This window comes from Humulus lupulus, chromosome X (genome assembly GCF_963169125.1).
Source record: "Humulus lupulus chromosome X, drHumLupu1.1, whole genome shotgun sequence".
NCBI lineage: Eukaryota > Viridiplantae > Streptophyta > Magnoliopsida > Rosales > Cannabaceae > Humulus > Humulus lupulus.
In genome coordinates, this window is record NC_084802.1 from 15,502,467 (window position 1) to 15,525,394 (window position 22,928).

General features: G+C 40.0%; 1 protein-coding gene across 1 annotated transcript; it reads right to left on the reverse strand.

Annotated features, from left to right (window-relative positions):
- Positions 1 to 798: 798 nt before the first annotated feature.
- On the reverse strand, positions 799 to 2,532 carry LOC133805557 (uncharacterized). Its single transcript, XM_062243738.1, has 2 exons — positions 1,547 to 2,532; positions 799 to 1,453 (listed from the first exon to the last, which is right to left on the reverse strand). The coding sequence occupies exons 1-2, from the start codon at positions 2,530 to 2,532 to the stop codon at positions 799 to 801; spliced, it is 1,641 nt and encodes a 546-aa protein (XP_062099722.1).
- Positions 2,533 to 22,928: the final 20,396 nt, after the last annotated feature.

Here is a 22,928-nt window from a genome sequence, read left to right on the forward strand (position 1 = left end):
TGAATTCTCCAATAAGCAAATCTTCTTCTCCAACTTTTTCACAACGAACAATCTCCAAGCCATAGAACCTAACAAGAATATCAATTAAAACAAAATGATTAAAGAAGAATAAACAACGATAATTGATTCATTTAAAAATTTATCTTTCTTGCTTTTTGGGATGCAAATTTGTTAATCAAATCATTGTATTCAAGTTTATCTAGTAAATTATGCTCAATAGAAAACATTGACAATCCATTGAATCATTCTTGCAACATAGTTGATCTTAAATAAGATTTTATCAATTTCAATTTTGAAAAACTTCTCTTTGCTGAAGCAACTGTTACAGGAATAGTTAGCAATATTCTATAAGCTATGTATGCATTTGGAAATGAATCAATCTTTTTTATGTAATCAAGTATTTCAATTGAACTACTATTTTCATTTGGAAAAATTTCTCTCAACACTTTTAATTCCGAAAACAAATCTAAACCATCAATATCAGAAAGTCCATTATATTATAGAACATTTTCAAGATTTAAAGAATGATATTTTAAAGCATCTTCATTCAATTCTTTTAGTTTCTTAAAATTGAATAAAAATCCAAAAATGTTTGCATACACTTGAAATTGTTCAAATTTTTTTCTAAGTGAACAAATAATTTGATCAATCATGAAAAGAAAATAGTTAATCTGAAATGATTCTTCAGCAGATTTTACTATATCATCTTCATCAATTATTTCATCAAAGTATTTTTTCCTACGAATCACACGTTTTTCACAAAAATTAGGCTAAATTTCCATCTCATTTTCAATTTCTTTAGCTGAAAATCATAGCAGAAACAAATCCATCTTTCCTATGATTTTCAAAATAAGAAAGAAGGTCATCTAACTGATTTATAGCATTGTCAATATCCATATTTTTACATTGTAAATTTTTACTAATTGAATTGACAACAAACAAAATATCAAACCAAATAGTCATGCCTAACAAAAATTCAAAATTCTCTAATTCATAGGTTGCTAGACATTTAGCTTCACTCTTTATTTTAGGATCATCACTTGTTTCTGCTAGTTCAAGCAAAGCATCTCTTATTTTTGGAGTTTGAAATCTAATTGCCTTAACACTTTCAATACGACTTTCCCAACGAGTTTGAGACAATGATTTCACAGTCAAAGTAGATATATTATTTTTCAATATTGTCCATCGCTTATGTGAAGAAGAGAATAATGAATATATACGTTGTAAAACACCAAAAAATGATACAACTTTAACACAAGAATTAGCAACATCACAAAGTACTAAATTAAGACTATGACAACCACAAGGTGTATATAATGCTCTAGGATTTAACTCTAATAATCTCTTTTGTACACATTGGTGCTTTCCTTTCATGTTAGATCCATTATCATATCCTTGTCCTCTTATGTCATTAATGTCAAGTTTCAAATTTTCAATTTCTTTTGTGAGTTCACTAAAAAGTCATTTTCCAGAAGTATCATCCACTTTTAAAAATCCCAAAAAATATTCTTCCACTCTTATTGGACTAGTTGAGATATCTACACACCTCAATATAAGAGACATTTGTTCTTGATGACTTAAATCAGGAGTACAATCAAGTATATCTGAAAAATATTTTGCTTCTTTGACTTTTTTCAAAATTGTATTTTTCACTCTCGCTAATAATTGAATCAACTCATTTTGAATTCTATGTCCCAAATAATTATTATGAATTTCACTGTTTTGAATACATCGAACATGTTCTTGCATAATTGGATCAAATTCAGCAATCATTTCAATTAAACTAAAATAATTTCCATTGTTCTCTTGGTAGATCTTTTCATTATTTCCACGAAATGCCAAATTATTCTTAGCTAGACTTTTTACAATAGCAATTATTCTTACTAAAACATTCATCCAATGTTCCTTCTCCTTATTAATTCGTTCTTGCACACTTTTATCTATTGTTTTATTATTTGCAAGTCTCAATTCTAAGTCAATCCAAGCATTCATGTTAAAAATATGCTCATTACTTGTTTCATGTGTTTTAAGCCTAGTACCAAGATTTTTCCATTCCTTAATTCCTTCATTGCCTAATTGATTCATATTATTAGTAGAATTAGAATGAAATAATTTGCAACAAAAACAATACACCTTGTCAAAATCCATAGAATATACCAACCATCTTCTATCATATGTTTCTCCATTCGATAATTTTCTCATGTAATAAAAAGTGGAAAAATGCCTAGAATTTTCATCTTTTGGAAAAACTATATCATTTATTCTAATTGGACATTTTTCTACTAACAAATCTCTTAATTTAGTATCAATAATTTTCCACCATCCGGGATCATAAATATTATAAGAAACATCACTACTCAAATTATCATGAACATCTTTTCTTTCTATATCAACTTCATTTTCATTAATATTTTCTTGACCATCTTCATTAACAATTACATCATCATTCTCATTCTCTAAGTTCTTTTCTACCATAATTTCCTCTTCCTCTAGTGATTTCAAATTATTTTTTTCAATTGTTTCACTACTCATATTCAATGCATCATTCTTGCTACTTAAAATAAATTTATCAAGAGCTCATTTTTGTGATTGGACTAAACTTTCTATTCTTTTTTTCTTTTTTAGTTTCTCATATCCTGAAGCATATTTTCGATTAGACATATTTTTCTGACTCTAAAACTATTACATAGAATAAGCAAACTAGCAAGCAAATCAAAATAATATAACAAGATAGAAATAACAAAACAACAATAATAACAATTTAAAATATTATAACACTACAAGAAATAAGCTTTTTGCCGGCGCAACTGGCGAATTGCGCCGGCTTGCGCCGGCACAGGTGACTTTTGTCGGCGCAATTCGGGGTTGCGCAGGCAAAATTGATCGCTTTTAAAAATGGAGTACCTTTGCCGGCGCAACCCCGAATTGCGCCGGCAAAAGTCCAATAAGATTTTTATATATAAAAACCCACAAACTTTTGTCGGCGCATTTCACCTAACACGCCGGCAAAAGTCAACGTGTTTTTTTTTTAATTTTGCACGTTTAGAAGAAGTAGGTGGGTATACTTTTGTCGGCGCGTTTCGTTGCGCCGGCAAAAGAGGGCATTAGTAAAACGACGCCGTTTTGTGGTAGGGTTTACTAAGTACCTTTGCCGGCAAAAGTCATAACGATTTAACACAGCTGCACGCCTTCTTCTTCCCCATTTCAGTCTCAAAGTTTTTCAGAAAAAACTCTCTCTCTCTCTCTCTCTCCTTTGTTAATTTCTCCGACCCTCTTTCTCTCATTTTTTTTTCAGACACTATCTTCTTCAACGGCTCCATCTCTCTCAAGTGTAAGTTGTTTTATTTTTTTGTTTGTTTTGCCCCTAAATTTTCTACTCATTTCATTTTTTGTTTCTCTGTTTTAGTACGCCGACCGGACCACCACCACGCCACCACTCCACCACACCTAGCCGACTGGACCACCACGCCGACCGGACCACAGGTATACCGATATATATATTTATATATGTTATATATTATATATATAAACGGATATATATTATATTATATATTATATATAAACTGATATATATTATATTATATATAATTTGATATATATATTATATAATCTGATATATATTATATATTTAAATTAATATATATTATATATAAACTGATATATATTTAAACCGTAAAATGTATATGGTTATATTTATATTTATGTTTTTTTTTCTGTTTTGTATTTTTGTATTTTTTATTTATTTATTTCTATTTATATATGATTTAATTTTTGTTTTTTGTTTTTTTTATTTTTATTTTCTGTTTTAAATTTTAAAAAAAGAGGTACAAGAAAAAAATCAAATTTTATGTTGTGCATGATAGTATAGTAAAAATAATTACATTAGATGATCTAATATAATCTCATAATTAGAAATTAATTTAAATAGTATTCGATTAATCTTAAGATTATGAGATTAGATTTGGTATTATAATAAGATTAAATTTTAGCAATTAAAAATCAAATTTTAAAATATTTTAGAAATTTTAAGTAAATATACGTTTATGTTGTGCATGCTCTGGGAATATTCTATATATTGATCTAGTAATATTATGTATATTTTTGTGTGTAGTTTGCAGGTTTTATAAAATTTTGGGATAGTTTAAAATATAGTTGTTATGCTGCCCAAATTTTGTTAGTCTTAGAAAAATTAACATTAATTACAAAAAATATAGCCGTTAACATTAATTTTTATTTTAATGCTTTATATGTATTTGTTTATCTTAATAACAACTATATTTAAGTTACTTTTATAATATAAGTTTTTTTGTAAAATTTAAAAAACAGATTTGAATATGAATTTTTTTATTTTAATGTGTTATATGTATTTGTTTAATTTTGCTTGTTAATATTTATTATATTGTATTTTGCGATATATGTATTTTAGTTAAAGTATGAACTTAAAAAAACCAGATTAATAATGTATGTTCATATTTTAAAATTATTTTATATTAAATGTGATATTTTTGTAAATATGTATTTAATAATTTTTTTTGTATTAACAAAAAAATTAGTTTTGGTATATGTTTTTTTGTGGTTAAATATTTGTATATATGTGAAGTGATGTATTTGTTAATGCATATATATGTTTTGTATGATCTGGGAATATTCTGGGTATATATGTATTTAATTTGTAGGTTTTTCAATTTTTGGGATAGTTTGAAATATTGTCGTTATGCTGCCCAAATTTTGTTAGAGTTAGTAAAATTAATAAAAAATTTAATAATTAATTAAATAAAAATTTAAGTATAATTAAAAATTCATCAAAAAATAATTTTTAACTATAATTTAAATAAAATAAAATTACCAATCATAATAATTGATTTTAACATTAATATTAGATGTTTTGTAATTGAAAAAAATTAAAAATATAAATGATTTAATAAAATATAATTAAGTAAAATATAAATATAATAAAATTGTTATTGATTAAGTAAATAATCGAATACAAATTGAAGAATTTAATAAAAAATTACAAAATGAAATTAATGTATAATTAAATTAATTTTAAAATAAAAGTAATAAATAAGTAAATGTTAAAGTTGACTAGTCAAAGGACACGTGATACTACATGATTTGTCCACATTGTTATTATTCTTAAAATAATTTTCAATTTATTTTTCAATTTAACAAAAAATAAAATTTACATTTTTTTAATAAAAAAATCAAACTTTTTTTCAATTTAAGATTAAATATGAAAAATACATTTTTTTTAAATTTAATTTTTTATTGTTAATATCCTCAAATTTTTTAATTTATTATTATTATTATTAAAATCTTCCTATTTATCATTTTGTCTTCTTTTTTTCAATTAAAGATTAAGTAATTTTGTTTAAAATCCAAGCAATAATTTAAGATTAAATATTTTTTTTACTTAATCTTAAATAATTGATTAAAAGCAACAAATTTGATATTTTTTTTGAAAAAATGAGAAAATTTTATTTTTTGTTACTTTTAAATTGAAAAGCAATAAATTGGATTTTTTTTTTAAAATGAAAAATATAAAATGATTTTTTTTATGAAAAATTATTTAAAATAATAATAATGTGTACCAATCATGTGGTGCCACGTGTCATTTGCCAGAGATAGGATATTATTATCAGTTAGTGATAATTAGGGAGACAAACAGTCATGAAATACTTTGACTATCACTTCCCTCATTTTAAGACAATTATTAATATTTTCTTAATTATTTCGCTTAAAGATGGCGAGCGACAGGAGCTGGATGAGTACGAGGAATCGTTGGTCTCTGGAGTATAGAAATGGTGTTAAGGAGTTCTTCGATATCGCCAAAAATCAGTTGAACGATCGGGGTTTGGTTCGCTGTCCGTGCAAGAAATGTGGGAATGTTAAGTTCCAGCCTATAAAAGCAATTTCGATACATTTATTCAACAATGGCATCGTACAGTCCTACAAAGTGTGGCATTACCATGGAGAGGCGCTGCCATCGCCACCAGCTGTGGTACGAGATCATGATAGAGATGAGATAGCGGATATCCTGGAGGATGTTTACGCTAAAGATGACGTTCCCGCTGGAAACTATAATGATCTTCCCCAAGATGATCCTCAACATCGCGACAAGTATGACAATTTATTTAAGGAGATGTCAAGTGAACTGTACCCGGGTTGCCGAAAGTATTCCGCGTTGAACTTCTTGGTGAAGCTGATGCATCTCAAAGTTATTAATAAGTGCAGCAATCATTACTTTGATGGTTTGCTGGAATTGTTAGTCGACGCTATGCCTGACAGAACAAATTTACCTAAGTCTAACTATGAGGCGAAGGCAAAGTTGCGGACTATTGGATTGGGATATGAGTCCATCGATGCTTGCAAGCATGACTGTGCACTGTTTTGGAAGGAGAATGCGAATTTGGAATTCTGTCCGGTTTGTGGTGAGTGTCGCTGGCAAGATAATCGTGGGAACGGGAAGAAAGTGGCCCATAAGGTCATGCGGTACTTTCTGTTGACACCGAGATTGAAAAGGCTGTACAGTTCCAGATATACTGCAGAGGATATGAGATGACACTATTCTAAAAGGCCAAGGGAAGATGGTGTGATGAGGCACCCCGCTGACAGTAAGGCGTGGAAGCACCTTGATGAGTTGTACCCATCTTTCGCAGCCGAACCTCGAAATGTTAGGCTTGGGTTGGCTACAGATGGTTTCAATCCTTTTGGGAACATGAGCAACTCTTACAGCATGTGGCCTGTGATACTTGTCCCATACAACTTGCCGCGGTGGAAGTGCATGAAACCACATTCATTAATGTTGTCTATTCTAATTCCAGGTCCTTCTTCACCTGGAAAAGATATCGATGTCTATATGAGACATTTGGTTGACGAGTTGAAGGAGTTATGGGTGAATGGTGTCGAGACACGAGATGCATACAATAGTACCTTGTTCAATATGCGTGCAGCAATCTTGTGGACCATTAACGACTACCCAGCTTATGCTATGATGTCTGGGTGGAGCACAAAAGGGTACAAGGCGTGTCCCACATGCAATGAAGAAACTCCCTCTATAGGGATTTGTTATACCCAGATTTCGAGCCATAGTAAATATGACCTCGAAAGCTGAGTTCGCAACAAATGGTCTCGTGAGGATTAGAATGATCTAGGATTGTAAGTCGAGCCTGCAGAGTATGATGTATGATCTCGAATGCGGTGATCTCGAAATGACCTCGATATCGAAAGGTAGCTCCGAGAACACCTTCATCTTCAGGAACTTCGGAGGATGATTCTTGAGCTCGATGTCCCATCTCGAAATAAACGTTAGCTCGGGAGATTTCAGTGGCTCGCACAATGACATGAGACCAGAAATGCTGGAGCCTTGAAGATACGCTATAACCACCTTGAATATCTACAAGTATAATAACTATGAGATGTAGCCCTCATTAATTGATGTAAATCCCCAAGAATTGTGGGATATTATTTAATACAGTTATACGCCCCCTGATCCTTGGGGGACGTTTCCTTTAATATCTGATTATTGGCATTTAAAGCCATTTATTTGTATTCACAAAAGAGTAACTACCCAAAATATGTGGGATAGTATTCTGCACCCTTCTCTATAAATAGAGAAGGCATGCACCATTGTAAAGGACCGAAATTCTGATCCTTGAGAGAAAACTCTGGAAAATTCTTGCTAAAGAATTGTTCAGAGATAATCTTGAGATTAATAATAGAGACTCGTGGACTATGCAGATTTAACTGCTGAACCACGTAAAAAACCGTGTCTGATTTGTTTGTTTATTTTTGGCCATTGTCTTAAATTGTTTACGTGCTCTCTTCTTTTATCTGTTGACGAAAAACGACGTCAACAGTTTGGTGCTTTCATTGAGAGCCTTAAGCATTCATCCCTGAGAGATTCATGGCTGCAAACAATCAGAACACTCCTGAAGAAAATTACCCAAGGCGTCCTGGAAAACAGCCAATGGAGAACCCGGACGCTGATGAAAGGAGTGGGTCCTCCGATTCCCGGGGGCCACCTCCACAACCAAGGGATGAGGACATGTACTATAACCCTGAACGTTATGTCCCTATTGTAGAATTAGAGAATCGGCAGCTGAAACAGTTGTTGGCAGAAGCCAACAAACGTAACGAGGAGTTGACTAGGATAGCCGCAGAGGCGCAGGTGGCTCAGCCCCCGCCTCCGCGCGAAGACCAAGTCCCTCCTCCAAGGGACGTGCACGTTCCTCCCCGGAGGCCCCGTGGACGTCCACGAAAAAATGCTGCCACAAGGAGGCCGGCACAACCTCCAACACCAGCAGAGCCATCCGCCCCTTCTAGGCCTCAGAGGAGTACCCGGGCTCGGGTCCCGCCTAATACACCTGCGGAAGCACCTGCAGGAACTGAGAATAACCGAGCTCCTACCGAGGCTCGGACTCAGGTTCCTGGTAGTGCACCGAACGCAACTGGCCCATCTCGGGCAAATTCTGGGCCCTCTAGGCCGAAGCAAGGACGACAACCACCGTCACCTATACGGTTCCCTCCGTCTCCCATAAGATATCCTTCACCTCCCCGTAGAAACGCTCAACCTGTTCAAAATCAGGGTCAAGGGCGTACGGGGGATAGGCAAGGACACAGGGAGACTTTCCAGGAGCGGAGAGGCGCACAATCTGAGAGAAGTCAGACATCCCGGTCTCGCACTGCGGAGACAAGGCGACATAGAAAGGATTCACCACGAAATGACCGATCAATAAGTTTCACCAGTGACGAGTCCGAAGAAACCAGGTCCGTCAGTAAACGCGACCGAGGTCGTAAAAATACTGGAAGCCGCAAGACCCATCCCGACCTGCGGAATCATCTGAATCAGAGCAGGGGGAAGGGAGATCAGACGAATCCAGACCTAAGGAATCACCTAAATGGGCGTAGAGATCCCTCACGGAGACGCGAGCCTGGGATCATAATCAATGACCGGCAATTCCAGACACCCCCTAAGGACCCAGTCCAAGAAAGGATTGATCAGCTCGAAAAAGCCTTTAGGCTTTTGAAGAATGAACGAGGGAACGGTCGATATGAGGACTCTGATGAGGAGCTAGAGCCGTTTGCTCCCAATATTTCTAACACTCAGTTTCCCCAAGGGTTCCGGATTCCTCACATCCCAGCATTTGAAGGAAAAACCGACCCATGTAGCCACCTGAGTACATTCAACACTATCATGAGAGCTAGTAACGTGGGCTACGAGCTCAGATGCATGTTGTTTCCAACGTCGTTAGCCGGACCTGCCAAGAGTTGGTTCGAGAAGTACAAGAGACACTCGATAACCTCATGGGATCAGTTGTCTAGGGACTTCAAGAAGAAGTTCCGGGCTATGATGGGAGTCAGACCAGAGGCATCCACTTTGACCAACGTCCGACAACAGCCGGGTGAAACACTGAAAAGCTATCTAACAAGATTTAATCTTGAGGTCGCCCGAGCTCGAGATGTGGATGACAGTGGGCACCTAATGGCTATCCGAGCTGGTGTTTTACCCGGGAGTGCCCTTTGGGATGACATGCAAGGGAAACCGGTGAGGTCGATAACCGAGTTTAACAGACGGGCGCAGAGATTTGTCAATGTAGAGGAGGCGAGGTCAACGCTCAAGGCGACCTCGCAGACCGAAACTACAACGATAAACATTAACTCCGCCTCAACCTCGGCTGACCCAGCAGCTCCACAGCCTACCTCGGAGAATCCCTCCAAGAGGAAAAAGAGCGAGGGAAATAACCCCGAGGCTGATGGAGGAAAGAAGAAAAAAGGAGAAAGGTATTTCTCCGTATATAAAGTGCACACCGAGCTCAACGAGTCTCGGGAAAACATATACCTGGCTAATGAAAACCAGGTCCCCTTCAGGCGTCCGGACCCTATGAGGAATCAAAAGTCCAAGAGGGATTCCAGCAAGTATTGTCGGTTTCATAGGGACACCGGACACACAACTGATGAGTGCCGACAGCTGAAGGACGAGATCGAAGGGTTGATCTCGAGAGGTTATTTCCGGCAGTATGTCAAAAACCAGAATACTGGACAGGCTACTGCCAGCCAGAGAGTAGCCGCGCTTCCGGCAGCACAGAATAATAACTCCCGATCTCGGGATGAAGACAAGCCTCCGCCGATAGATGGAGAGGACGTAATAACCATCTCGGGAGGTCCTCATCTCGCAGGAGGGGGCAGAAATGCTCAAAAGCGATATGTGAATGAGCTGAAGACAGGGGACGGGTCTCCTTATGAACCCGAACCAAGGGCACCAAAAAGCCAAAGGGTTGAAACTCAGCCTATAACCTTCACCGAGGAGGAGGCCTCCCATGTCCAGTTCCCTCATCATGATCCACTTGTCATCACCCTACAGCTTGCCAACAAAAGAGTGCGCCGAGTTCTCATAGACAATGGGAGCTCAGTTAACATTCTTTATAAAGCAACACTAGAAAAAATGGGACTCTCCCTTCGCGACCTGATGGCTTGTGCAACCACGTTGTACGACTTTTCTGGAGAAGGAACCGCCTGTATGGGGTCCATCGAACTCCCTGTGACCTTGGGAGACTATCCAGTCTCGGTGACCAAGATGATGGAGTTCGTGGTAGTAGAGTTACCATTTGCCTACAATGTATTGCTCGGGAGACCCGCCCTGGTCGGGCTGGGGGCAGTTTCATCTGTAAGGCATCTAGCCCTTAAGTTCCCAACTCCAAGTGGAGTCGGAACATTGAAAGGAGATCAATTGGCAGGAAGGGAGTGCTACAGCATTTCCTTGAGGGGAAAGAAACAAACGAGCGCTCAAGCACTCGTTGTCATACAGAATAAAGATGGGACAGTTTTAGAAATTGATGAGGAGATCGATCCGAGGATTGAGGAGAAGGTTGACCTCCAACCTTTGGAAGAGCTCGAAGAGGTTCAGCTCGAGGAAGCTGACCCCTCAAAGAAAGTGAAGGTCGGGAAACACCTCCAAGACGAATCAAAATAGCAATTAATTTGCTTTCTGAAGAAAAACTAGGATGTCTTCGCGTGGTCACACTCTGACATGGTGGGAATAAGCCCTAATGTAGCGAGCCACGCATTGAATATAGACAAAAGCTTTCCCCCGAAGCAGCAAAAGCGAAGGCAGCTGGATGAAGACAGAAAGAAAGCACTAAAGGAGGAGGTGGACAGGCTGAAAGCAAATAATTTCATAAGGGACGCTTTTTACCCAAACTGGGTGGCCAATCCAGTGTTGGTCCCGAAACCCAATGGGACGTGGAGAACGTGCATTGACTACTCATACCTCAACAAGGCCTGCCCGAAAGACTGTTTTCCCCTGCCGAGAATTGACCAGCTCGTAGACGCCACGGCGGGGCATGGTCTGATGTCGTTCATGGATGCCTATTCTGGATATAACCAGATTCCCATGCATGCCCCCGACCAAGAGCATACGAGCTTCATCACCGATAAAGGGCTCTACTGCTACAATGTCATGCCATTCAGACTCAAGAATGCCGGAGCCACGTACCAGCGGCTCGTAAACATGATGTTCTCAGAGCAAATAGGGAACAACATGGAAGTTTATGTTGATGACATGCTTGTAAAGTCTCAACTTAACAAGAACCATGGTGATGACCTCGAAGAGTGCTTTGGCGTGCTCAGAAAGTACAACATGAAGTTGAATCCTCAGAAGTGCACTTTTGGGGTGTCTTCAGGGAAATTTCTGGGTTTCATTGTCAACTCTCGTGGAATCGAGGCTAATCCCGATAAAATAAAGGCCCTGATCGATATGCCTTCACCTCGGAAGCATAAAGATGTTCAAAGCTTGACTGGCAGGATGGCAGCTCTGAGCATGTTCATTTCGAAGTCAACGGACCGCGGTCTCCTATTCTTCAACTTATTGAAAGGAAGTAAGAAGTTCGAATGGACAGAAGAGTGCGAACTAGCCTTTCAGGAGCTCAAAAGGCACTTAGCCGAACCACCCATCCTATCGAAGCCTGAGACGGGAGAAGTACTGTTCCTATACCTCTCAACAACTGAACACGCAATAAGCGCGGTGCTAGTTCGAGAAGAAGAGAGAATACAGAAACCTGTCTACTACATCAGTAAAAGATTACTGGGGGCAGAGTCAAGATACCCACTGATGGAGAAGCTCGCCCTCAGCCTAATCCACTCATCTCGCAAGCTCCGCCCTTACTTTCAAGCGCATCCTATCCATGTACTAACAGATCAACCACTAAGGCAAGTCTTGTCCAAACCAGAGGCGTCTGGTCGACTCCTTAAATGTGCTGTTGAGCTCGGACAGTTCGAGATCACCTACCATCTGAGAACAACCATTAAGGCACAAGCGTTGGCGGATTTTATAGTGGAGTGCACCGGTACAGCCGACGACGAGGTAACAACCACGGCCCACGAGCTGTGGAAACTTTACGTCGACGGGTCGTCAAATGAAAATGGAGCGGGGGCAGGAGTTATTCTGATCACTCCTGCAGGGAGAAAATTTCACTCTGCTTTAAGGTTCGGCTTTAAAGCATCTAATAATGAAGCTGAGTATGAGGCTTTACTTGCGGGACTGCAAATAGCAAAAGAGCTCAAGGCCAAAGCTATACATTGTTACAGCGACTCCCAGCTCGTGGTAAATCAAATCTTGGGAGAGTACCAGGCTCGTGGCACAAAAATGGCAGCTTATCTGGAGAAGGCAAAATCCGCATTGGAGTTTTTCGAGTTTTATGCGATCGAACAGGTTCCCCGAGAACAAAACTCAAATGCAGATGCCTTAGCTCGGCTCGCCACTTCCGCCGAAAATGAGGAGCTGAATGTTGTACCCATAGAACACCTGTCAGCACCCAGCATTACTGAGCCAGACGAGGAAGATGTGTGTATGATCGAGACAGAACCGACCTGGATGAGCCCGATCGTTGAGTACCTCGAAAATGGAATTCTTCCAAAAGATCGAAATCAGGCTCGGAAACTAATGTATCAACTTCCTCGTTACACCATCCTGGACGGAAGGCTATACAGAAGAGGGTATTCCATGACATTGCTCAGATGTGTGACTCCCCCTGAGGCAAAGAAGATTATTGAAGAAATTCATGAAGGGTTCTGCGGAGATCATACCGGGGGGCATAGCCTATCCAAGAAGATTATACGCCAAGGATATTTCTGGCCAACCATTAAAACGGACTCTTTCGAGTACGTGAAAAAGTGCGACAAATGCCAGAGATTCGCCACGATACCCCGAGCTCCACCTTCTGAACTGACCACGTTGACATCCCCATGGCCATGTTGACCATGTTGACATCCCCGAGCTCCACCTGCGGTGTGGGGGATCGACCTCATAGGCTCGCTCCCAACTGGCAAAGGAGGAGTAAAGTATGCTGTGGTCGCGGTTGATTACTTCACAAAATGGACGGAGGCTGAACCATTGGCGACCATAACTTCGAAGAAGATCCTAGATTTCGTGATAAAGAACATCGTATGCCGATATGGAGTGCCAAGAAAGATTGTGTCTGACAACGGAACCCAGTTTGATTGCGACTTATTTACGAACTTTTGTAACAAGAACGGTATAATAAAGAGTTTTTCGTCAGTAGCTCACCCTCAGGCGAATGGTCAAGTCGAAGCCGTTAATAAAACTCTCAAAAGTTCTTTGAAGAAAAAGTTGGAAGAAGCAAAGGGACGATGGCCTGAGGAATTACCTCAAGTCCTTTGGGGATATAGAACTACAGCTCAGACATCAACTGGACATACCCCATTTTCTCTAGCATACGGCTGCGAGGCAATGTTGCCCATTGAGGTCGAAATTCCAACGATTCGAACTCAGATTTACGACCAGTGCTCCAATCATACTCAGCTCGAAGAAACCCTAGACTTGATCGAAGAAAAAAGGGAGGAGGCTCAGCTGAGAAATCCTGCTTACCAGCAACGAACCACAAGATATTTCAATAAAAGGGTTCGAGATCGAAAGTTCGGAATAGGAGATCTGGTATTGAGACGCGCATTCTTAGCAACTCGAGATCCAACAGCAGGAGTACTCGGGCCAAACTGGGAAGGACCATACCAGATAGAATCAGTCATCCGCCCTGGCGTATACAAACTTGCGAGATTAGATGGGAGCCTCCTACCACGAGCATGGAATGGCGAACACCTTAGACCTTATTATCAATAGTATAGGAAAAGTGTTGCCTGTAACCATGATTTTCTATCTATGTTTCTTTGTTTTTGAATGACATGTCTACTTTGTTCCGCATGTAATTTATTTTTTATTTTTGTAATCTCTCTTAAGTTAATAACCTATGGTCACACTCATAGGATATTAAGGGGGCATCATTGGCATACATACCACCAGCTTAAAAAATAAAAAGTAATAAATAAAACATGAAGTATTTGGATATAACCAAATACGCGAGCTTAGATAGTTCGGACTTAGCCGAGTTATCAAAAACGTACAAAGTATTTGGACATAACCAAGTACGCGATCTTAGATAGTTCGGACATAATCGAATTATCAAAAACATAAAGTATTTGGACATAACCAAGTACGCGATCTTAGATAGTTCGGACATAACCGAACCATCAAAAACATAAAGTATTTGGACATGACCAAATACGCGATCTTAGATAGTTCGGACATAACCGAATTATCAAAAACATAAAGTATTTGGACATAACCAAGTACGCGATCTTAGATAGTTCGGACATAACCGAACCATCAAAAACATAACGTATTTGGACATGACCAAATACGCGAGCTTAGATAGTTCGGACATAACCGAACCATAAAAAAACCTAAATATTTGGAGTTAACCAGATGTGCAAACAACAGATTTGGAACAAACCAGCCAAATTATCGATCAATGATAAATGGGAGCCTAGACCTATTGCGAAATATGTCGAAATCGAGGCTGGAATATCTTAGAAAAATAGTTTCGAACTCATAACCTCGGAGCCAAGATATTGAGGATGGGGAAAAGTGACAGAGATATAACCAAATCATTCATATTACATGCCATATAAGTACTTTTCAGTTCATGGTTAAAGTAATGTCCGACCTTGATAAATAACGAGGTTGGAAGCGGATAATTCGAATAAACTATGCATGAATGCATCGAATTTCGAGCCTAAATCTAAACTATGTTTGTATGAATTAAATAAACATAACTCATCAATGCAAGAAAAATGCAAAATATTTCGAGCCAAGAAATGTAAAGCATATAAAAGAAAAAGTTAAAGAAATTGTGTCAGCCCCGTGGGCACAAATTTAAATAGTTACAAGAATGAGGGGACGCAGCCCCGATAACTGATCTCTCCGAGATCGGATTTAAGGAAGAAGAGTATCCTTGGCCTTCTCAACAGCGATATCACCAGACCCTCTAGGACGAATAGCATGACTATCCTGCTGGGCCGCCTCTCGAGCAGCTGTACTTGCCAAAAGACGGGCATTCCACCGCTCAACATATGTGGCTTCGAGAGGACCCAGGAAGCTGGTGTCAAGATCGGCATTATCGACCCAAAGTTTGTACATGGCCTGGTCGACCGCTTTCTCCCTCTGCTCCTTAGACTCATTCAGGAGGCGGGTCTTCTCGCTTTCCATGAAATCGAGGGTGGCAGACTTCTCCTCTTCGAGCTTGGCTTTGGCCTTCTCGAGCTCAGCGTTTGACTTTTCAAGCTCCTCGAGACGGGTCTTCAATTTTTCAATTTCAGACTTCGAGTCTTTGAGCTCGTCAATCATCTTCAGCTCGAGATCCTTTGACTTTTGAGCCAGAGATAAGCTCGTTTGCACCTCGTTGGTCAGCTTGTAGTTGAGTTGCGCTGAAACAACAAGGGCCTGAAACACAAAGAATGAATCAGAATTATAATCAAAGACATAAATACTCTAAGACATAAATACTCTAAATAGAATTGAGAAGACTACCGCGGCGGAGAGTTCGATACTCTTCTCATAAAGAGTGTTGCAGTCCGAGGCCTTGCGCACGAGGTCCCAGTGGTCGGCACCAAAGCCAGAAAAGCTCTGACCCACCCGAGAAAGGACGTCCGAGCTGAGAAGCACCCCTTCTGCCCCAGCGGCGCCATCAAGTACATATTCCTCAGTATGAGTTCGGGCCGTTGGCAGCTGAACCGTTGAGGTAGAAGGTTTCTTCGGAGGCCGAGCAACTATTAACCGGGTCTCGGTGGGAAGCTGCGAGATGGATGCAGTAGAGCCTGAGCCATCAACCTGGGCAGTCGGCTCCTTGGAGGTGTCCACAGTAATCTGGGCCGTGGGAGTCGTCTCGTGACGTTTAGATACCTTGGACTGTCGGTCGGGCCTCTTTGGTATCCTCGGGCGTTTGCTCTTCTGGGCGCCAGCTCCCCCATCACTAAAGAGCACGGCGTCGAGGTCGGGATTCATGGCACCTGCATAATGACGGTGAGTTAAACAATGATAATAACTTTGGGAAAAGATGTAAACCAGTTGAAGAAAAAACCTAACTGGGACTCTTCCCCGAGCTCGAGCTTGGGGACCATGAAATTCCCCCGTCTTCAGAAGAGGCGGGGGGAGTGCCTTCCCTATAAGTTGGTGACAACCTCGAGAGGTCCCTATAGTCATTGGTCCCATACTGCACCGCTATCCCATTCCACACCTCGTCCGTGGTGTACATGGTATCATATTTCCCGAGCCCACTATCAAACCTATGGACACAGTCATCTACCCAACTCCATATGTAGAAGTGGTATCTATCATGTGGGCACGAGACTAGTCTATTGGGCCTATGTTTTAACAAAGTGGGGGACCACATTCGCGAAGTAGGAAGGGTTTTACCTCCTCCGGAGTCCGAACTCGAGGCTTCGTCATTGGCCTCATTTCCCGACCGCGGACTTCTCGAGCGAGTTGGGAGAGATGCTTTCCTTTCTCTCCTCAGAGGAAGGATGCCTGTGGGCAGTGGCACTTCCTCCCAGCGTTCATATTTATTACTGGACCAGTCAGAGGTTGACTGGCCCTGTCCCAACAACCCACAAGCTCGCAGCTTGTCCTCATGTAATAGAAATGAGAGAGACCTCCTGCCGTATGGGAGTCGGAGCAGGGCCTCTCTGTGCTCCTTCATTGTTTCGTCAGGAGTGGGACGCTGAAAGTTAGCTGAAAGACGAGATACACTTCAACTAAACATGGATTCAAGGGCTAAAAATTCGAGCTCAAAAATAGAAAGTAACGAGAATACTTACGAATCCGCCTAAACAAACGATGTCGAGACGGGAACAGACCGTCTGTCCAGAAAAAATCCTTCTTGAAGTCAGGGGGGTGGTTCGGAAGATCTTCAAAGATCTTCGTCTCTTTGGGGTAGCTCGAAAGATAGTAGAAACCATCTCCTCCCTGAGCTCGGGAGGGATTACTCTTCAAACAAAAGAGATATAAAATCTCTTGGGGTGAAGGTCCTATCCACCCCAGCTCGTGGAATAAGGACCTCAGGGCAGACAGCACCCTGTATGAGTTGGTGTTGAGTTGGAATGGAGCCAACCCAACGAAATCGATGAAGTCTCGGAAAAAGGACTTCAGGGGCAGCAAAGCTCCTGCCCTTATATGTTCCTGGCTCCAGGCCGCGTATTTCACACTGGAATCGCGGCCCCCAGGAGCGAAACAGCTCCGTTCATGCCTTTTCGGAGCTCGACACTTCAGTGTGTCCAACGAGCTAAGGCCATGGATGGCCAGGATATCAGTTATTTGGTCGGTGGTGGTAACCGAGCTCGGGTAGAATTCGGCTTCAAACATCTCCCTCCTAGGCTGCGAAGACGAAGGCTCTGCCATTAAGGAAAACTGAAGTTCCCCCGGGTGGTATGCTACCGTGACTTTTAACGCAGGGTCGAGGGGAACTGGCCTAGGTCCTGGGTTAGGCTCCGGATAGATGGCTTCCCGAAGAACCCTTCTCTTCTTTTCAATGACCTCGTCTATCTGGCGACGATAGTGGGCTCGAATGTCTTCTTGCTCGCGTGCGATCTCGTATTCTTTAATCCGATGCTGGTTCCGGGCAAAGATCGATTCCGGGCTCGGAGATTTGGGCTCGTAAGGAATTGCTCGTAATGACCCCCATCGTCTTTCCGGATTCTGTGACATCTAACGAGAAAAAAAAAATGGTGAGGGCCATGCATGCAAAAATCACGAGCTCGACAGGATGAGCTCGGAGATTTAAGGACAAGAAACTTAAGTATTGAGACCTTCACTAAAGGGTCAGAGCGCGTGTTCCACAGGAAAGGAAAAGAAGCGTGGATGATTTTTTTTTTAAAGTCCCGAAATTCAAGGGAAAGGAGAGTGGCGGTTAGCCAGGAAAAGCGTTTTTGGGTTTCGTGTATTTGTCAAAGCCCATGTTTTTATCCGAAAGCTTAATGTACAAGAAACGCTGCCTAAGAATTTCAAAACCCAGAAAATGGGAACCACATTCAAACGTCGAAACTGGGTATAAACCAGAGACGAACATCCAGAGTGAAAATCCAGAAAGCCTAAGAACCTATCGGTTCAAAACCTCCTATCGCATCATGCTAAGAACGTAAACTAACATACACAGCAAACACAGTATAAAAAGAACAACAAAAATGGCGTACTTACACAGTGATGGTGATTGCAGCGAAATCGTCGAGTGGAGAAGAGGTTGCAAGAAAGAACTCACTGACTCGTACAAACCAGGGTTCCTTTGTTTCTTCGGCCTAGAAAACATGCAATGAGTATAAACTGTGATAAGAAGTTTAGGGAGTGTTTTTCTTTTTTCTGGCTTGTGATGAACAAATGTGAAGAAGACGAAGAGGGGGTCTTGTATATATAGGTGGGAAAACTGAATTAATCAGGAGCGTTGATTAAATTCCTCAACAGATCGAATGGATGGGAATCGGTGACAAGATGGCGCCGAAAAGTTGTCAGACGAACGATCGTGGGCGTATTCCCAAGGTACAGTACCTAAAGTGAGCAATACCCATCTGGCACGTGTCCATTTTCAAGAGTGTGACGGTATGGTTCCCGAAAAGAGTAGTTCAAAAGTTTCCTTCTCTTAGGATTCGAACAAATACTTTTGAGGGGGCAAAATGTTATACCCAGATTTCGAGCCATAGTAAATATGACCTCGAAAGCTGAGTTCACAACAAATGGTCTCGTGAGGATTAGAATGATCTAGGATTGTAAGTCGAGCCTGCAGAGTATGATGTATGATCTCGAATGCGGTGATCTCGAAATGACCTCGATCTCGAAAGGTAGCTCCGAGAACACCTTCATCTTCAGGAACTTCGGAGGATGATTCTTGAGCTCGATGTCCCATCTCGAAATAAACGTTAGCTCGGGAGATGTCAGTGGCTCGCACAATGACATGAGACCAGAAATGCTGGAGCCTTGAAGATACGCTATAACCACCTTGAATATCTACAAGTATAATAACTATGAGATGTAGCCCTCATTAATTGATGTAAATCCCCAAGAATTGTGGGATATTATTTAATACAGTTATACGCCCCCTGATCTTTGGGGGACGTTTCCTTTAATATCTGATTATTGGCATTTAAAGCCATTTATTTGTATTCACAAAAGAGTAACTACCCAAAATATGTGGGATAGTATTTTGCACCCTTCTCTATAAATAGAGAAGGCATGCACCATTGTAAAGGACCGAAATTCTGATCCTTGAGAGAAAACTCTGGAAAATTTTTGCTAAAGAATTGTTCAGAGATAATCTTGAGATTAATAACAGAGACTCGTGGACTAGGCAGATTTAACTGCTGAACCACGTAAAAAACCGTGTCTGATTCGTTTGTTTATTTTTGGCCATTGTCTTAAATTGTTTACGTGCTCTCTTCTTTTATCTGTTGACGAAAAACGGCGTCAACAGGATTAGAAGTAAAATTGCATACATTGGCCATAGGAGGTTTCTTGATATGGATCATGAATGGAGGAGCAAACGAGCACTATTCGACGGTAACAAGGAACTCAGGCCACCACCGAAAGATTACTCCGGTGATGATGTGTTGAAGCAATTAGAGAATTTACTGATTAGACATCCTGGGAAACACAAAGAATTTGGTGGTGTGAAACGCAAAAGGGCTCCGATTGAACTTAATTGGTCGAAGAAGAGCATATTTTTCGAGCTTGATTATTGGAAGGAGTTATTGTTGAGGCATAATTTGGATGTAATGCACATTGAGAAGAATGTTTGCGACATTGTCTTGGGAACTTTGTTGAACTTAGAGGGAAAATCTAAAGACACTGACAAGGCAAGACTTGATCTAGCAGACATGAAAATTAGGGAAAAACTCCACCTCCGCAAAGAGGGAAACAAGTGGAAGAAACCGTACGCCAGTTACACCCTCAGTGTCCCGGAGCGTCGAGTTTTCTGTGAATTTGTGAAGTCAGTTGAATTCCCGGACGGTTTTGCTGCAAACCTTTCGAAGAATGTCAATGTCAATGATGGCAAGATAACTGGGCTGAAATCACACAATTGCCACGTGTTGTTTCAGCAGTTGTTGCCCATCGCAATTAGGTCGTTTTTGGTTCCTGAAGTTCGGAAGCCAATTATTGAGTTGTGCGGTTTTTTCAAAAAACTTTGTGCACGGACTTTGAATGTGAAAGACCTTGAGAAGATGGAGACAGACATTATCACCATTTTATGCAAGTTGGAAATGATATTTCCTCCAGCATTTTTCGACATTATGGTGCATTTGGTTTTGCATCTTCCGAAAGAGGCAATTCTTGGCAGTCCCGTGCACTTTAGGTGGATGTATCCCATTTAACGTTCGATGGCAGTTTATAAACAGTATGTAAGAAATCGTGCACGTCCGGAAGGTTCAATCACAGAAGCTTACATGGTGAACGAGGCTTTAACCTCTTGCTCAATGTACCTGCGGGGGGTTGAGACTCGATTCAATCGACCTGAGAGGAATGACGATCGCGTTGAATCCCAACCAAATCGGGAATATTCTATTTATAAGACTGTTGGTCTTCCATTTGGTAAGAAATCAAGTATGCTCCTCAATCCGCAGTTAAAGCAAAAGGCTGAGTGGTATATCTTGAACAATTGTGCCGAAATTAAGGAGTACCTTAGGTGTGTTTTCTAGTATTTTTTCAATAATGATGTTTGGTTTACATACCGAGTAAATGCCAAAATCATAATTTTGTTGTTCATTTGTAGTGAGCATATGGATGAATTAAGAAGACGGGGGGGCTCGAATCTTGAAGTTCAACAAGAAACTGATTTTCCTCAGTGGTTCAAAGAATGAGTATGTATATTAGTCAATTCTTTTCTGAAACCCCACTTAATCAATCCAAAACTAACTTTCAATGTTAATGTTGATAGGTGAATGGTTTGCATGAGTCAACACCTACTGAAGTGAATAATGAATTGTATGCTCTCGCAAACAAATCAAGCGGCACCGTGTATTCATATACAGGGATGATAGTGAATGGTGTGAAATTTGTGACTCGTGGTCGTGATATGAAGCTTAAAACACAAAATTGTGGTGTAATGGTGCCAAGTGAGGAAGGAGTGAACTATTATGGAGTTTTGGAAGAAGTAATTGAATTGTCCTACTTGATGGGTTACAGTGTTGTCCTATTCAAGTGTAGATGGTTCAATACACGTAGAATTAAAGTGGAATCCAATTTTACGAGCGTATATGTGAAAGAAGAATGTTATAAAGATGATCCTTTCGTTCTCGCATCTCAAGCGAAGTTGGTGTATTATCTTCTAGATGTGAAAAATGGGGATGATTGGAGGCTCGTTAATGAATACATTCCAAGGAATGTATGGGATTTCTCAAATTCTGATGTTGATGATACTGAGACCACAAATGATATACCAATATTGCAAGAAGTTAATTCTTCTTCATTTCAGTTGTGGGTAGAACTTCCAATTTTTTATAATCTTCAGTATGATCGGGTTGATGTCAATGCCACTGAAGTGCACAACGTCGATGATTTGGTTGGCGAAGGTTCAGATGAATTTGTTGTCGATGATGAAGTTGAATTTGAAGACGACACGTTGGCCGAGTATGAAGACGATGAGGATGACGATAATGTTCTAGTTGATAGTGATAGTGATGTTCGTAATGATGTTGTAGTTAGTGATGATGAGGACAGTGATATGTAATTTAAACAAGTGTATGTAACTTTTTATTTAATTCAATAAAAACTTTATTTATTATCATTAATTAATGATAGTATCAGATATAGGTACACACGCACCTATTGGATGCTTTGGGAATCGTCAATGTATTCATGTACTGGTACTCATTTTTTCAATATATTTGATTAAATATATTGAAAAAATGGGTAGTCGCACATGTCTGCTTACTATCTCCAAGGGATCTACTAGGTCGGAATAGGGTAGGTTGGGAAAGACAATGAGTAATAAAATGTTAATTCAATAACAAAAAACAATAGTGATGCACCTAGTGGATGCCTTGGAGATAGTCAATGTATTCATGTCCTGGTACTCATTTTTTCAAGATATTTGATGAAATATCTTGAAAAAATGAGTATTAGCACATGTCTGCTTACTATCTCCAAGGGATCCACTAGGTCGGAATAGGATAGGTTGGGAAAGACAATAAGTAATAAAATGTTAATTTAATAACAAAAAACTATAGTGATGCACCTAGTGGATGCCTTGGGGATAATTAATGTATTCATGTAGTGGTTCTCATTTTTTCAAGATGTTTGAGAAACATCTTGAAGAAATGAGAATGACTACATGACTGCTTACTATCTCCAAGGGATCCACTAGGTTGGAATAGGGTAAGTTGGGAAAGACAATAAGTAATAAAATATTAATTTTATAACAAAAAATAATAGTGATGCACCTAGTGGATGCCTTGGGGATAGCCAATGTATTCATGTACTGCTCCTCATTTTTTCAAGATGTTTGAGAAACATCTTAAAAAAATGAGGAGAAGTACATGACTCCTTACTATCTCCAAGGGATCCACTAGGTCGGAATAAGGTAAGTTTGGAAATACCA